The sequence below is a fragment of the Pleurodeles waltl genome, chromosome 1_1, assembly GCF_031143425.1.
Source record: "Pleurodeles waltl isolate 20211129_DDA chromosome 1_1, aPleWal1.hap1.20221129, whole genome shotgun sequence".
NCBI classification, from domain to species: domain Eukaryota; kingdom Metazoa; phylum Chordata; class Amphibia; order Caudata; family Salamandridae; genus Pleurodeles; species Pleurodeles waltl.
Window position 1 is genome coordinate 484,289,779 of NC_090436.1, and position 17,441 is coordinate 484,307,219.

The following is a 17,441-nucleotide window of genomic DNA, read 5'->3' on the forward strand; positions in this document are numbered from 1 at the left end:
CTTTGTCACTCTGTGGCCAGGAACAAAGCCTGTACTGGGTGGAGGTGCTTCTGACCTCCCCCTGCCGGAACTGTAACACCTGGCGGTGAGCCTCAAAGGCTCACCCATTTTGTTACAGTGCCCAAGGGCATCCCAGCTAGTGGAGATGCCTGCCACTGCCCCCACTTTTGGCGGCAAGGCTGGAGGAGATAATGAGAAAAACAAGGATGAGTCACCCACCAGTCAGGACAGCCCCTAAGGTGTCCCGAGCTGAGGTGACCCCTGCTTTGAGAAATCCTCCATCTTGAGTTTGGAGGATTCCCCCAATAGGATTAGGGATATACCCCCCTCCCCACAGGGAGGAGGCACAACAAGGGTGTTGCCACCCTCAAGGACAGTAGCCATTGGCTACTGTCTTCCCAGACCTAAACACACCCCTAAATTCAGTATTTAGGGGCTCCCCAGATCCCAGGAAATCAGATTCCTGCAACCTGAAGAAGGAAGGACTGCTGACCTACAAGCCTGCAGAGAAGGAGGAAGACGACAACTGATTTGGCTCCAGCCCTACCGGCCTGTCTCCAACTTCGAAAACCTGCTCCAGCGACGCATCCGACAGGGACCAGCGACCGCTGAAGCCTCAGAGGACTGCCCTGGGCTACAGGACCAAGAAACGCCGGTGAACAGCGGCCCTGTTCAAAACCAGCTACTTCTTTGCAACAAAGAAGCAACTTCAAAGGACTTCATGTTTCCCGCCGGAACCGTGAGACTCTACACTCTGCACCCGACGCTCCCGGCTCGACCTGCAGAAAACCAACACCTCAGGGAGGACACCCCGACGACTGCGAGCCCGTGAGTAACCAGAGACGACCCCCCTGAGCTCCCACAGCGACGCCTGCAGAGAGAATTCAGAGGCTGCCCCTGACCGCGACTGCCTGTAACAAGGGAACCGATGCCTGGAACCAACACTGCACCCGCAGCCCCCAGGACCTGAAGGAACAGAACATCGACGCAGGAATGACCCCCAGGTGACCCTCTGCCTTGCCCAGGTGGTGGCTGTTCTGAGAAGCCCCCCCCCTGTGCGTGCCTTCACCTCTAGTGACCCCCGGGTCCCTCCATTGGAACATATACAAAACCCGACTCCTGCTTTGCACACTGCACCCGGCCGCCCCTGTCCCGCTGAGGGTGTATTTTGTGTGCCTACTTGTGTCCCCTCCAGTGCTCTACAAAACCCCCCTGGTCTGCCCCCCGAGGACGCTGGCAGACTGGAACCGGAGCACCCCGGTTTTCCATAGGCGCCTATGTGTTTTGGGCACCTCTTTGACCTCTGCACCTGACTGGCCCTGAGCTGCTGGTGTGGTAACTTTGGGGTTACCTTGAACCCCCAATGGTGGGCTGCCTATGCCCCAGAACTGAGACTTGTAAGTGTTTTACTTACCTCCTAATCTAACCTTTACTTACCTCCCCCAGGAACGGTTGGTTTTTGCACTGTGTCCACTTTGAAAATAGCTTATTACCATTTTTACAAAGACTGTACATGATATTGTTTTCATTGAAAGTTCCTAAAGTATCTAAGTGAAGTACCTTACATTTAAAGTGTTTGCTGTAAATCTTGAACCTGTGGTTCTTAAAATAAACTAAGAAAAGATATTTTTCAATATGAAAACCTATTGGCCTGGAATAAGTCTTTGAGTGTGTGTTCCTCATTTATTGCCTGTGTGTGTAGAACAAATGCTTAACACTACCCTCTGATAAGCCTACTGCTTGACCACACTACCACAAAATAGAGCATTAGAATTATCTACTTTTGCCACTATCTTACCTCTAAGGGGAACCCTTGGACTCTGTGCACACTATTTCTTACTTTGAAATAGTATATACAGAGACAACTTCCTACATGCGGCTTCCTGCTCAGCCTTCCTTGTTTAAGTCTCCTACTGTACATCGGTTCCTGAAAGGTCTCACTAATCTCTTCCCTCCATCCCCACTCATTATGCCCCAGTGAGATCTTAATTTGGTTCTGACCTTTTTGATGTGCAGTCCCTTCAAGCCTCTTCACAGCTGTCCCCTCAGGCTTCTCATATTGAAAACAGCTTTCCTTGTGGCAATTACATCTGCCTGCAGAGTGAGTAAGACATAGTGGTGCTTCACACTGCGGCCTCTTTTCTTCCAAACGTGATCACGCCTTTTCATGTAAGCCTATATATCACCTTGCCAACTTTTTACGCATCCCCACATCCTTCTAACGAAGAGAAGAGACTCCATCGCCTGGATCCACAAAGAGAGTTGGAGTTCTACCTTGATGATACAAAAGAGTTATGAGTGGATGACCACCTCTTCATGGAGTATGTGGCTTGCAAGCTCATTCCACTAGACCTAAGCTGCGACCACTGTGTTAGCACGCAAGTTCCTGTCCTGGACATCTGTCAGGCAGGGGCGTGGGCATCTCTGCACATGTTTACCAAACACTACTGCCTAGACAGGGATGGGCACTTTGCCCATTTGGTCCTGCAGGACTTTTTCGTTTGTAATTGGTTCGCAGATCCACCACTAGGGATTGTATTGCTTGGCATCTATTGAAAGGTAAGGAATCTGCAACTAGATGTCTCTATCAGAAGAAGATATTACTTACCTCCGATCTAGCTGCAGATTCCTTACCGACCCACCTTCGATCCTCACCGTTTTGCAAACAGATTTCTACCAGAAGGGATTTCCCTTTCAGGGCCCTAGTTTAGACACACCAGTGGTCCGTGTTCTTCCTCGCTCCACTCTTTTGGTGTGGAAAGTCCTGGGTGGCGCCTATATACGAACCGGAACGTAATTTCTGGCGCAGGTGACACAGACAATGGATGGGGAGCTGATCGACACCACCTACCAAAGGGGTACTGCTCACTAAAAATCTTCCAGATCCAGTCTGATGCTGGGGGAGAATTTAAAGGTAGGGCATGCAGCTAGATATGGTCTCTACCTCAGAAGGTGTTACTGAAGGTAAGTAACTTGTTCATTATGGCACCTATTAGCAGTTTTTGCTATGGGGCAGAGAAAAATTCCTAAGTGCTTTGACTTGAAAGATATTTCAAACCAATTACCTTGGGTAAATCTGTTCAGCAACTGTTTGATATCTTGCAGTTTTATCAAAATGACGCAAATGTTATGAGCGAGTAGAGCTATATAATTAAGCTGGAAAAAATCTGAAATCTATATATTTTTTTCTAATAGCTGCTATAATATTTCAACTAACTGAAAGAATTTATACCAATCCGCTGTTTAATGTTCTACTTTTAAGCTTAGCTTGGTGCAGTTTAATTTATTTGCTTTTTATTGTAGCTGTAAACATACCTTTCTGAGACCTAAATTGAGGAATGCTATGTTTAGTTCTTCCCAAGTAATGTTGGCCCTTGTCCCACCTCTCTTCTGACCCCATTAATCAACCTGTTAAAAAAGTAAAAATATATTACTTTAGCGGGTGCATCAGTCATTTTTAATGCATCTTTATTAAATGGTGCTAAAATCATTAGCCAGTAAAAAAAATCCTGTTGATATCTCAAATTACCCCTAATTATTGAATTCCCCTCGCTGTCTGTGTAAAAAACATGAACTATATTGTTAATCTGTACCTACAATAATGTTTTAAGGTCTTTTGATGGTTGTTGAGATTTTTTAATTTTCAGGAATCTTAAAGATGATCCTATTTGGAAGGAATGAAACTTCAGTCTATTTTTGCAGTGAACTGTGGGAAGTTGTTTTTCTATTTCCACATAAGTTGCTGATGACTTCCAAAAGTTGTGATGGAAATGATTGAAATTAAAGTGTGACTACTACTACCTTTTCATAGACATCTAAAGTGTGAGAGTACAATCCCAATTTTTGTGGTAACATTCAGTGGAAAGTAACACCTTTTTGCAAAGAAAAAGATGTATTCATGAATACTAATAGTTTTTCTTTTCCATCACAGTATTGACGACATCATTGAGCACTACAGAAAAGAACAAATTGTAGAAGGATATTTCCTTAAGGACCCCATACCCAAGCAGGTAATGTATTGAAATAGTGTTTGCTCATGCATGTGCAAGTAACTTTATTAAATAATTAGCAGATTTAACTTGATTAGATTAAACTCACTAGATTTCTATTTTTATTTCCGACCTTCCTTAGTGTTTTAAATAGAACATGTTTAAGCCATCTTAATCAGGTGATTTGAAGGTTCAAAACTAGCTGTATCGTTCTTGCAGTGTTTGAAAGCCATTATTTTTCTATCGTGCTTCAGTGTCTGGAGAGACATTTTTATACCGGGTTAACTATTTTATATTGACTGTCTTTAAACACTTAATAATAAAGTATGAATTAAAAGGGTTCTCATATGAATTCTAGATCCCAGGGTCTTTAAAAATAGCTTAACACTTTGCAAGGACCATATAGTATTTGCCATTCGATAGGCAGGCTTGGAAAATTCCTACTTGACCCAAGTGTTTTTTTTTTTATGCTAAGATCTGCAGTAGCTCTTCCGCCAAGGGCTCAAATTGTAGCTCATTGTATACCAAAAGAAAAACCCTTGTAGGTTTCCAAAGCGTGGGCTTTGGGTCGGATTTCAACATCAGTGATAATTATACATCTGCCCTGTGTTCATCAAAGTCCTTAGTGCAGAGTGTTGTGAATTGTCATTTTGAGCTTGACTGTGATACATAGTTGGAGAATTTATTGTAGGGGTGTGAGAATAGATCTTACAGTAGTATGAAGGAAGCCATTTCCCCTCTTTCTGTTTAGTTGAAAATGACCCTCTGACCATTTAAACTACAGATATACAGGGAGTGCAGAATTATTAGGCAAGTTGTATTTTTGAGGATTAATTTTATTATTGAACAACAACCATGTTCTCAATGAACCCAAAAAACTCATTAATATCAAAGCTGAATATTTTTGGAAGTAGTTTTTAGTTTGTTTTTAGTTTTAGCTATGTTAGGGGGATATCTGTGTGTGCAGGTGACTATTACTGTGCATAATTATTAGGCAACTTAACAAAAAACAAATATATACCCATTTCAATTATTTATTATTACCAGTGAAACCAATATAACATCTCAACATTCACAAATATACATTTCTGACATTCAAAAACAAAACAAAAACAAATCAGTGACCAATATAGCCACCTTTCTTTGCAAGGACACTCAAAAGCCTGCCATCCATGGATTCTGTCAGTGTTTTGATCTGTTCACCATCAACATTGCGTGCAGCAGCAACCACAGCCTCCCAGACACTGTTCAGAGAGGTGTACTGTTTTCCCTCCTTGTAAATCTCACATTTGATGATGGACCACAGGTTCTCAATGGGGTTCAGATCAGGTGAACAAGGAGGCCATGTCATTAGATTTCCTTCTTTTATACCCTTTCTTGCCAGCCACGCTGTGGAGTACTTGGACGCGTGTGATGGAGCATTGTCCTGCATGAAAATCATGTTTTTCTTGAAGGATGCAGACTTCTTCCTGTACCACTGCTTGAAGAAGGTGTCTTCCAGGAACTGGCAGTAGGACTGGGAGTTGAGCTTGACTCCATCCTCAACCCGAAAAGGCCCCACAAGCTCATCTTTGATGATACCAGCCCAAACCAGTACTCCACCTCCACCTTGCTGGCGTCTGAGTCGGACTGGAGCTCTCTGCCCTTTACCAATCCAGCCACGGGCCCATCCATCTGGCCCATCAAGAATCACTCTCATTTCATCAGTCCATAAAACCTTAGAAAAATCAGTCTTGAGATATTTCTTGGCCCAGTCTTGACGTTTCAGCTTGTGTGTCTTGTTCAGTGGTGGTCGTCTTTCAGCCTTTCTTACCTTGGCCATGTCTCTGAGTATTGCACACCTTGTGCTTTTGGGCACTCCAGTGATGTTGCAGCTCTGAAATATGGCCAAACTGGTGGCAAGTGGCATCGTGGCAGCTGCACGCTTGACTTTTCTCAGTTCATGGGCAGTTATTTTGCGCGTTGGTTTTTCCACACGCTTCTTGCGACCCTGTTGACTATTGTGAATGAAACGCTTGATTGTTCGATGATCACGCTTCAGAAGCTTTTCAATTTTAAGAGTGCTGCATCCCTCTGCATGATATCTCACTATTTTTTACTTTTCTGAGCCTGTCAAGTCCTTCTTTTGACCCATTTTGCCAAAGGAAAGGAAGTTGCCTAATAATTATGCACACCTGATATAGGGTGTTGATGTTATTAGACCACACCCCTTCTCATTACAGAGATGCACATCACCTAATATGCTTAATTGGTAGTAGGCTTTCGAGCCTATACAGCTTGGAGTAAGACAACATGCATAAAGAGGATGATGTGGTCAAAATACTCATTTGCCTAATAATTCTGCACTCCCTGTACACTTGCCAATCTCCCCATAGAGTGCTGTAAGGCAGACTGCCACTCTGGTGCTTTACCTTTTGTTTGATATACAACACCATGGAATGTTGTGAGAATGGAGAATTCACACCACACACCTCACATCTTCAGATCATCGAAGGGACACTCCCAAAAGTAAGCTGGCTTGTGAACAAAAGACAGAAGGTGATGAAAAACATCTTGAAGAAAAAAATTGAAAAATGTGCTCCAACCTGCAGGAAAAAAAGATTGAAAAATCCTGGAGGCGTAAAAAGATAACAATTTGAGGAGGAAATAAACCTCCAAAAATGGAGATGCTGTTTAGTCACCAGCACAAATCTGCAGCGGGAATTGTGCCATATGAATTCCCTACTATGATGGTTAAAAGAACTAAAGAAGGTCGCTGAGATATATAGGGGTAGGTTAGTAAAATATTAGAGAACGCAAGATCAAACCACCATTTTTTTGAGCGCTGCTTGGCCAGCTAATGTAATTGGCAGTGAGCGCCAGAGCGTCATTTTAAATCGTAGAGATTTGACTGTTCTAGTAATATTGCCATCAAACAAATCAGCAGGGGAGACTGCCATTGTTTCAGGATGCTTTCTATGAACCATTTCATATGGATATGGATGCTCTGGCTCCAGTATTTCCTACTTCTGGCTCTCTTAATGCAGGCACCGTACAGGATGCTACTACCTCCGCGGCGGCTGAGGATACCGTCCATGTTTGTTGCTTTGCCTTGCTCACTGATGTCATTGTGGTTCTGTCACCTACGGAAGTGGGAGCCTTCTGGATTCCATTGACGATATGGATGACATCTTGGAGGCTTCCACTCATTTTTAAATGTGACCCTTGTTTTTAAGTAAATTGTTTTGTTTGATTTTGTTTTTTTAAGTGCCTTATCTTTAATTCAGCTTGTTTGCTTTGCTTGTTCGAGTGAACATTTTTTGTTTCATTCCTTTGATAGTATGTTTTTTTTTTTTTTAGAATCTGACTTTTCGCGTCCAAGGGGTGGGTGTAGTGAGACCCTCTTGGACTTAAGCTGGTTACACATTTTTAGCTTTGTTTTATATTTCATAGTTTACATGTTTTAGCTGTAGTGCTTTTTAGCAGTGACATTTTACACATTTTGTTTGTATGGTATCATTTTAGGAAAATATTGTACAAATTGCTTGTTTTAGTTAGCCTTTTCTTGACATATCAGCATATTTTGTGCAAGGCTGGAGCACAGTACACAATATCATATCGCTTGGATTGCAGTTCGGAGACAGTTTATTATAATTAGGCTTATCATTACATCAGAGCTGTGACTCTAACTCAGTGTTGCTTTGAGTATATAAACAATTCAGTGACCCGGAAGGGGCAGACGGGATCTCCAGCCGCCACCATCCTGGACAAAATCCGTGTTTGACATGCAGCAGTGTTGACACTAATCTAAAAGCTTCCTGAAAGGATTCTCATTAGTAAAACAGGCTGACTCCTGATGCTGTTCTACAGGTATGAAGGCCCAGGCTAACCTCTAAGATTGGGCAAAAGCAGAGAGCATACCCACTGTGCTCTGAGTAAAGACTTAAGGATATGTGGGAATATCTAGAAGTAATTTACCATGTTTAGTATATTCATTCTCTTAACCATGTTCATAATGCCGGTTACTTTGCTTTGTTTCATCTGTCTAATTATCGCAGCTCCTTCTCTTTATGCAAGTCTATGATTGTTTCAATAAATGTATTGAAAATGTATCTTGTATCGCTCTTGTGTTTCACCTGGGCATGCGTAAGTAATACTTTCCACGACTTCTCTGGCAGTCGGAGTGTCATGTTCAAGTTGCCATAGTCACCTTCCACCCCACAGGGTTAGGGGTTTAGGCGAGGCACTGTGAGCCAGACAGAAATTGGGCTGTCAGCTCCTGATGGTGTGGATAGACTTTGTCCCCCACATTCTGGAGTTCTGTCGTCCTAATATGCAGTCCTTTTATCTTTGTTGGAACCGTGTAACAGTTGAATTAACATTTTCATTCCAAAATTAAAACTGTGTGTCAATTCAGAAGTCATAAACTGATGGTTGAAGATAAATGAATTTGAAAAAAAAATTAAAGCTGAAATTTGATTGATAACATCTTGCAGCTGTGGGGAAATGTATTAGTATCACTGGGTTCCGGGGGCATTGCAAGTATAGCTGTTATATATTACCCATGCAGTGGCATTTTATATTGGCAAAGCATTTTTCCATTACTGCTAGCAACCTTGCCTTATGCACTGAGGTGAACACAGCAAGTAATCTTAAATATGGTCACTATTGGGTTTTAATTATCGAAGGCTTTTTCTGTGTAGCGTCTACCCTTTGAAGTTGGTGTTTCTCTTTTGTGACTTTTACTGTGGGATTAGGTATTAAAGTTTAGCAATGTTAGGTCTAAACTGTGCTATTAACATAAATATATTTTTGTTTTACCAGCATCAAGAACAAGTGCTCAATGATTCAGTGGACGGAAAAGAAATTTACAATACCATCCGCAGAAAAACAAAAGACGCTTTTTATAAAAACATTGTAAAAAAGGGATATCTTTTAAAAAAAAGTAAGACTTTTGTTCATGAAGACTTTACAGATATTTCCTGTTGCGCTTTATTTACAATGAAATGTAAAGTTTTTTTTTCTGTGACCTGTTGTGTTGCACCTAAGATATGTTGCCAAAGAAATCCAGCAGCAATTTATAACAATAGACTGTATTTTTATACACCACGAAAAAGATCAACTGGAGAATTCTGTAAATATAAAACTTACAAGATTTATTAAATTAAAGCATTTCACTCAATTACAAACTAAAACTGACAAATTCAATGGATTTGACACTAAGAAAACTTTTAAACAAATCGTTTAAACTAGCTGTAATGTGGTTACTTAGACTCACTTTAGGTGACCAACTCCAGGAGGGAGCCAGTCAGGGGGACCAGTAAGGTCCTCAGAAAGAGTTATCGCAACAGATGAAGCAGTCTTCAGTCTGTTCCAGCCACTTTTATTCTTTTCAGGGCCTTGCTGTGAAGTGGCCCTGATGCAGGGTGTAAAGAATGCTGTGGATGCAATGCGGTCGGCATGGGCCTTGCTGTGACTACTACAGAGGGGTTGAGGTGGTCCTGATCACAGGACTGACGTCCCTCAAAGTCCTCTTGGAGCTGACAGAAGTCCAGTTGCCTCTAAACTACCGGTCACCTAGTATCTCGGTCACCGGGCAATACTTCCTGGGTTGATAACTATCCACTGGATGTCCCAGCTGCACTCCAGCAACACTCCCGGGCTCAGTGAACTCTGGTGGAACTTTGTGCATAGGGTCCTGGTCCCTGGTGCTGTACTATGGAAATAAGTTGAAGACTTAGGGCTTCTTACTTGCCCCAGCAAGCTTCTTCAGCTGCTGTGCCCTATGCTGTGAAGAAGAAGCCAGGCAGCTGGCCCTTAGAGTCTCTTGGCTTTGGCTAAGCTCTGGAGACGACTTCTCCTCGAGCATGACACTGCAAGTACTGTCCCTCTCTTTTGTAAGCCACCAGGTGCAAGAGGTTAAACCCTCAATGGTGGAGCCTCTCTATGCCGGCTTCACAGTGCAGCAGGCCAGTCCTCTGTCGGTCCTTCTTCCAGCCCATTTGAAATCTGCGTTTGGGATGCCAGATGATCCCCTACGTATGCTCAGAAAATGCCCTTGAGGCAGGATGGCGTGGGTAGACAATGGGCTACCAGATATCCGCCCACCTAATGACATTCTGCATAAGCACCATTCTGCCCACTTCCATTATGGCAGGCCTCTCTCCCGGCATTTGTAGCTCCCTGGCCCAAACCAAAGTTGTGGCCAACAAGGGGGCTATTCAACCCTGGAAAGCTGGTTTGGCATCTGATTTTCCCTCTCCGGTCTCTAGTACCAGCCTATCTGCCTACAAAATGGAGCAGCCCCTCTCCAAGAGTTACCTATTTGCCCATCAAAGGCGGCTTCTCCTTTGAAGCTCACTTTTTGGGCCAGCACCTGTGTGGCTTCCTACAGGCGGGAAGTGACACCTCCTTCCAGAGCCCCCATTGTATCCTTTGCTGGGAGTTATTGGCACTTCTCTCCAGAGGGCAGAAAGCTGTCTCAGAGACAGGGCCCCCTATGCAACTGGTTTGTGCATGGGGGTCTAAAGGCAACAAAGAGGCAACTTTGATAAAGTTGAACACTGCAATTTGTTATATTAATTTGACCAGAGCATCAAGTCGGCTTAATATAACAAGTTGTTTGATACCTTGGATGACCCACTTTTGTTGCACCGTTGGAGACTTAGCACAGTTGAGGGGTCAACGTGTAGCTCTGTACTTTCCAATGGGAGAACCAAGCTTTTCCATAATAAAAACAGGTTTGTTGGGGTGTGTGGCTGTAGATACACATGCTCTGCATATTTCTGCAATCTAGTGTTGGGGCCTCTAGATGATTGCAAGTTGTTTTTCTTTGAAAAGTTTATGGAGTCACGAGGTGTAGTGATTCGCCCTCTTGCTGGTAATGCTCATGGGGATTGACTTCATTGTTAGATTGTTTTCTTCCGCCATCGGGTCCGGTTATGTTTCACCAAGCTCCTGGTCGAGGCTGTCTTTTCGGGCTCTTTCCATTTGGGATTCACCCCCTTATCGGTGGTATTTTTGTAGAACATGTTGCTCCGTCCCTTGTGTTTCTGGACCAGGAAAACATCTCCCTTTGGATCAGCCCACTCTGGCAGAGGCCCTCTCTGCTGCGCCCTTCAGGCTGCCATATCTGTGATACGTCAAACTCTAGAATAAACTCCTGATGGAACGGCCTTCTGTTTCTGTCCTAAGTGTAGTGCGAAGTTCCTGCTAACCGACGAACACCAGGTCTACATTCTCTATTTGTCTCCCAACCACAGAGAGAAGGACTGCAAGGCTTGCCAGTCCTTTCAAGCCAAGAAAACTCTATGGGACCGTAAAGAGCACGCCGTAGAGAAATGCTTTGACAGGAGGTCGAGGATACACCCAATTTTCCAACAACAGGAAGTTGAGTCGGAGGAGGAAAAAGAAGTGGAAGAGGCCTCTGGGGCTCAGGAGGAGGCCTTTTCAATTAAGGACTCAGAGTCTGACGCAGACAGTCCTCAAGATGCAAGATTGTCCTCCAGCACAGAGTCCAATGAGTACAGACAACCCAATTCCGCCCACAAAGCCTCCACCTCCCACCAAAGCAAAGGCTACTGGACCACCACTGCCATCAGGTCATGTTTAGCACCGAATTACATTACTCTGCACAGAAACAAAATCCTAAGCCGACCACCTCTGATACCAAGCCAGCCAGCTTCAATTTGTGCACCAACAGCTACAGGCTTCGAGGCGGCACCGACCACCTCAGCGCCAAAAGGGACCTTGAAAGCAGTCTTGGCCCAACTGTTTCGGCTCAAAAACGCAAGAAACATTTTGGTGCCAAAGAAACCAAAGTCCACACCACCTTCAGATCCGGGGTCCTCGGTTGAGCCACCCCTATAAAATGAAAGAGCATCTCGATGCCAAACAGAAAAAACTCCATATACAGCCACACACTGGCTGTATGCTGGTAAAGGTTGTTGTCACTACACCATTGAAAAGACAGCTCTCTTTTGCAGAGGCCACTGATGTACCCATATCGAAAAGAAAAGGACGAACAAGGACTCTTACTCCACACACTCCTTTATCTGCCTCTCCACCAACGCTACCTCCACCACCCTCACCTCTTCATTCACGGGGTGATGCACTTGACATCACCTCTTAGGGGTTGCCTAACTCTTTTACTGGTGATCAGGGAACAAGGGGCAACACTTTCGACATGCCCCAACACACAGACACTTAGTTATCCTATGATGTTGAACTGCACACTGACTCAGAGCCAGACGTCTACCCAGCTAGACCATCTCCCACAGATGATACCACCTCTTTTCAATAACTTATCAGAAGGGCAGCCGCGTATCCTGAGGTACCCTTGGATTAGGAACCCATTGAGGATAATTTCCTGTTTGAAACCCTCTCCACCTCTCACACAGTAACAAAGTACACCCCAATGCTCAAGGGAAAGCTGAGGCACCCAGACAACATTTTTGAAAGGTCTAGCTAGGGCACACATTATTACTTCATGCTTGAAGAAAAGATATAAGGCTTCTCCCTCTGATCCTATTTTTAGCAGTGGCTAGATTTCCCCCGATTCGATGGTGGTCTCCAATGCTAGAAAGAGGGCAAACTCTCAAGCCGCAAGTGATGATCCACCTCCTGACAAGGAGAGCAAGCCTATAGATGCCTCAGGGAAATGATTTGCACCCCAAGCCGCCAATCACTAGCATATAGAGAACACCCAGGAGCTGTTAGCCAGATATGACTGCACCCACTGGGAGGAGATGGAGAAACTCCTCCAATACCTCCCACAGGAGGATTTGAAGAGAGACCAGGAAATAGTTAGCGAGGGACAAATTATCTTTAATAATTCAATACTTTGTGCTTTGGATTCCGCTGACACAGCTGCTAAAGGGATTAATACTAATGCCTTTGACGCCAGCATGCATGGCTACGCGTATCTAGTTTTAAATCAGAGGTGCTTCAGAACGTCCCCTTTGACAAAGAACACTTCTTTGGCCAGCAGTCCGACCACACACTCCAAAAAAATGAAGACAGACACAGATGTGGCTAAATCCATAGGTTTGTAACAAACAACTACTGCACGTGGGTCATTTCTCTGGCCCTTATATAAACCTGGCTCTAAGACCACATCACAGACACCTTGTACTCCTATCTTAGAGGTCAAGGGCAGCAGTACTCCCCTAGAGGTTTTATCAGAGGCACATATGGAGGAAACAAACAAAATGAAGGATCAAAACAACCTCACCAGAGGGCTCTTCCGCTGCCATAAAGCAGTGACTCCCTTCTCCTTCCCCTGACTACTCAACACCTGTCGGGGGACGTCTACAGCAATTCCTCCCTGTCTGGCAAAATATAGTATTAGATCAATGGATGTTGGATGCTATCTAACATGGTTACTGTCTAAAGCTAATTTCCACCCCTCCAAACATTCCCCCTCGTGCTCACAAACTCACCAGAACATCTCATCCTCCTCAAACAGGAAGTTCAGGCTCTCCTACTGGAGGGAGCCACAGAACCTGTTCCTACACACTCTCAAGGGACAGGAGTATACTCTCTGTACTTTCTGATCCCCAAAAAGGACAGGGCATTAAGGCCAATTCTAGATCTGTGGCCGTTAAATTATTACATCCTATCAGACCTTTTTCTTGTTATAACATGTCAGGAGATGATCACACTCCTTCAGCAAGGCGATTTCCTCTCAATATTAGACTTGGAGGATGACTACTTTCACATACCTGTACACCCAGCACATCGCAAATACCTCAGATTTGTGATAGCAGGCAACCACAACCAGTTTAAAGATCTCCCATTTGGGGTAACTACTGCACCATGAGTGTTCACAAACTGTCTTGTGGTGGTAACAGCACACTTACACCGACAAAACATTCACATCTTCCCAGAGATAGACTACTTACTCATCAAAGCCAGAGCTCTCGCACTTTGTCTAAATCACATCCAAACTACAATAGACTTTCTTTATATACTAGGCTTCCCTATCAATCTCCAAAAATCTCTTCTTTAGCCTCTTCAGATCCAGCACTACCTCAGAGCTGTTCTAAACATGCGGGTGAGATTATCTTATCCCAGTGCATCAAGAATACAGAACTTTCTAATACTTATCTTTGTTTTTTTTTTGTTTTTTTGCCCTGATCAGCAAGTCACAGTCAGATCTGTCATAAGACTACTAGGCATGATTGCCTCCTATATCGCCATCGTGCCATACTCCTGTCTACACATGCGTCCATTGCAGGAATGTTTAGCACATCAATGGTCTCCGTCATAGGGTCATCTGAAGGGTCTAGTGTTAGTAGACAACCGCACCCTTCGCTCTTTGCATTGGTGGAACAAAAACAACCTGTTATAGGGGCTGCCTTTCCTAGACCCTGTTCCTCAGACCATACCGACAACAGAAGCTTCACAGACAGGGTGGGGTGCTCACCTTTAGGATCTCACAGTCCAGGGTCTCTAGGATTCCAAATACCGTAGTATGCACATCAACTACGTAGAACTTCTTGCTGTTCAGCTAACGCTGAAAGTGTTTGCACCTCACCTGACCAACAAAGTTGTCCTCATCCACACAGACAACATCACAAAGGTATTATGTGCAGCAACAGGGGGACACACATTCTCTCCCTCTCCTTCCGTTTCTATTTCGGAAGTTTAGGTAAACATCCCTCACATTGATTATTGTAGCTCCTACACGGGCCTGACAGCCATGGTTTACCAACCTGCTAAAGCTACTAGTAGTTCCTCACAAGAAGCTTCTCCTCAGCCTAGACCTTCTCACTCAGAAACTGGGTCAAATCAGGCACCCAAATCCCAAGGAATTAAATCTTGTCATATGGCTCCTGAAGTCATAGAATTTTGATAAATTAACCTGCCTCAAGAATGCATAGATATTCTTAAGGAGCCACATAGACCCATCGCTAGACAATGTTAGGCAGGGACGCGGAACGTTTTGTTTGCTATTGTCTGTACAAATAGTCGGACTCGTTTAAGGGTATTCTTTCTTACCCTTTTCATTTGCAAAAAGCGTTCTTGGCGTACACCTCCATAAGGTTGCATCTGTCAGCCATAGCTTCTTACCTTCAGAGCAGACAGCATCTTTCCCTTTTCAAAATTCCAGTTATCAAAGCCTTCATGGAAGGACTTCGACAAGTAATTTCGACAAGTAATTTCGCCAAAGGCTCCCCCAGTGCCTTCTTGGAATCTTAATATTTCACTCACAAGACTCATTGGACCACCTTTTGAGTCTTTACATACATGCCCTCTTCAGTTCTTGTCGTGGAAAGTGGATTTTTTTTTAGTTGCTATCACTGCACTTAGACGTGTTAGTAAGCTCCAGGCTTTAACCCTGCAAGAACCCTTTTTCCAAACACACAAGAATAAAGTAGTTCTTTGCACCAACCCTAAATTCCTGAGAAACATCTCAATTCCACGTTAATCTATCGAATTCCAGGTCTTCTCTCCGCAATCAGACTCTGTTACTGGAAGAACTCTTCACACTCTAGATGTTAAAAAACGCTTATGTTCTACATTGAGAGAACTAAAACCTTTAGAGACACCAAACAGCTTTCTGTTGCCTTTTCACCACCACATTAAGGAATATCCAAATTCAGCATAGCCAGATGGATTGTAAAATGTATCCAGACCCATTGCCTGTTCCTCCTAGAGCGCAGTCCACTCATGAAAAAGGAGTAACCATGGCCTTTTTAGGAAATATTCCGATAGCTGACATATGTAACACAGCTACATTGTCTACACCACAGACCTTCCCCAAGCATTTGTTTGTGGATGTCTTAGCATTCCAGCAAGCTAATGTAGGCCAGACAGTGCTGAGTTCACTTTTCCAGACCACTACAACACCCACAGGTTAGCCACCGCTTTTTAGGTGGTGCTGCTTTACATTCTAGGTGGCAGGAGTATGCAGCGCATGTGAATCTACAGCACTACATGCCACAATAAGATGCATACTGGGTAAGTAACATTTTCCTTTTGCAAATTTACTATCAGAACATATAAAATACATGTTCTGCCCATGTGATATGTTGCACCCTGTCTCAGGACTTGCTAGGTTTGCCAAAGGGGTAACTTACACATATACCAGGAGGAAGTCTGACATTTTCATTACTTTAACTGGCAAAGTTTAAACTGCTCTTCCAGCCTGCAAATGGTGGGCTGGTAGTCGCATTTTGCTCATATCACTCCCAGTGTGGCGGAACCAGTGCTGCAGACCCTGACGTGACCCACTAACTTGCCTGCCCTGGGTACCGTTTACCAGGGAGTTATAGGTAAGTTATCTTAGCCAGTTGGATATGAGCCAATTCAACAGACCTGTTTAAGGGTACGAGCACAGGCACTGAGGTCAGGTTAGCAGGCCTCACTGCCAAATACTTTGGGGTGACCATGCAAAAAGAAATGGAATCTAACGAGAAGCTCCAGATTGGCTTTCCAGTCTCGCCATTTTTAGAGCGCGTCAAGACTTTCCAGTTGTGGATGTTGATGGCCAGCAGCTCTCCAGTAGGAAAGCAGACCACGTTTATGATATGGCGGAATGCAGGGAAGGCTGATAACCTGTTAGTTCCATCCTCTAAGTTAAGCTGTAATGTTTTGCATGACATCACAAGAACACCGTTTTGATGAAAAATTTATGGAAAGATGCATCACTTTTTAAGCCTTACATAACAGTGGTATGTAACATGTCCTGTTGTAATCGGACGTCATGTAGGCTAAACAAAAAAATATTTAACAAATGAAATAGAAGAGGTTTGCAGTACAGTGAAAGGTTACAGCGTGCTTGCATCTGCCACTTAGAACACTTTATCGTCTAAGATAGAGTAGAGCAGTATTTAACCAGTGCTGTCTTGAGAATGTCATTGGCAGTGTCACAAGTAATATTCAGTTGATTAGTAGCTGGTTTCCAGGCTAGATTTACTGTTGACCATGGTATTTTCAATTTCTGTTTTTCTGTAGGCAAAGGCAAAAGATGGAAAAACTTATATTTCATCTTAGAAGGAAATGATGCACAGCTTATTTTTTTTGAAAGTGAAAAACGTGCTACCAAACCCAAAGGGCTGATAGATCTATCAGTTTGCTCTGTTCATGGTGTCCATGACAGTCTATTTTCCAGGTAAGAGTTTTCTACTCTTCTTCTTTCAGTTATTCTGTACATACATTATACTGAGCAAAATTGAAGGTTTTCTTAAATATTTGCTGTAACTGAAAACATTTAACTCACGTATGTATGTGAAACTCTCTCGTGCAAATGGCTCTTGTTATCTGACGAATGCGGGAAAATACTATTTCCTGGAATCATTATCACCAGCGAGTCTCTAATTACATGGGCCACATCCATGCGGAGTCTCTAATTACATGGGCCACATCCATGCCCTTGTGGAGTCTCCAGGGGTTAGCTTTAGTTAATCGTTTGACATTATAGCTATGCACCGATCAGGATGGACCAGTGTACTAATGAAGTGTTTAAAC

At 43.7% G+C, this 17,441-nt stretch overlaps 1 protein-coding gene across 1 annotated transcript in view; it reads left to right on the forward strand.

Moving 5' to 3' along the window:
* Nucleotides 1-17,441, forward strand: part of RASA1 (RAS p21 protein activator 1) — a 700,806-nt gene that overhangs the window by 214,374 nt on the left and 468,991 nt on the right. The window contains exons 9-11 of the mRNA XM_069224876.1: nt 3,932-4,010; nt 8,793-8,913; nt 16,929-17,085. Coding sequence (XP_069080977.1) covers nt 3,932-4,010; nt 8,793-8,913; nt 16,929-17,085 — 357 coding nt within the window. The remainder of the gene's footprint in view (nt 1-3,931; nt 4,011-8,792; nt 8,914-16,928; nt 17,086-17,441) is intronic.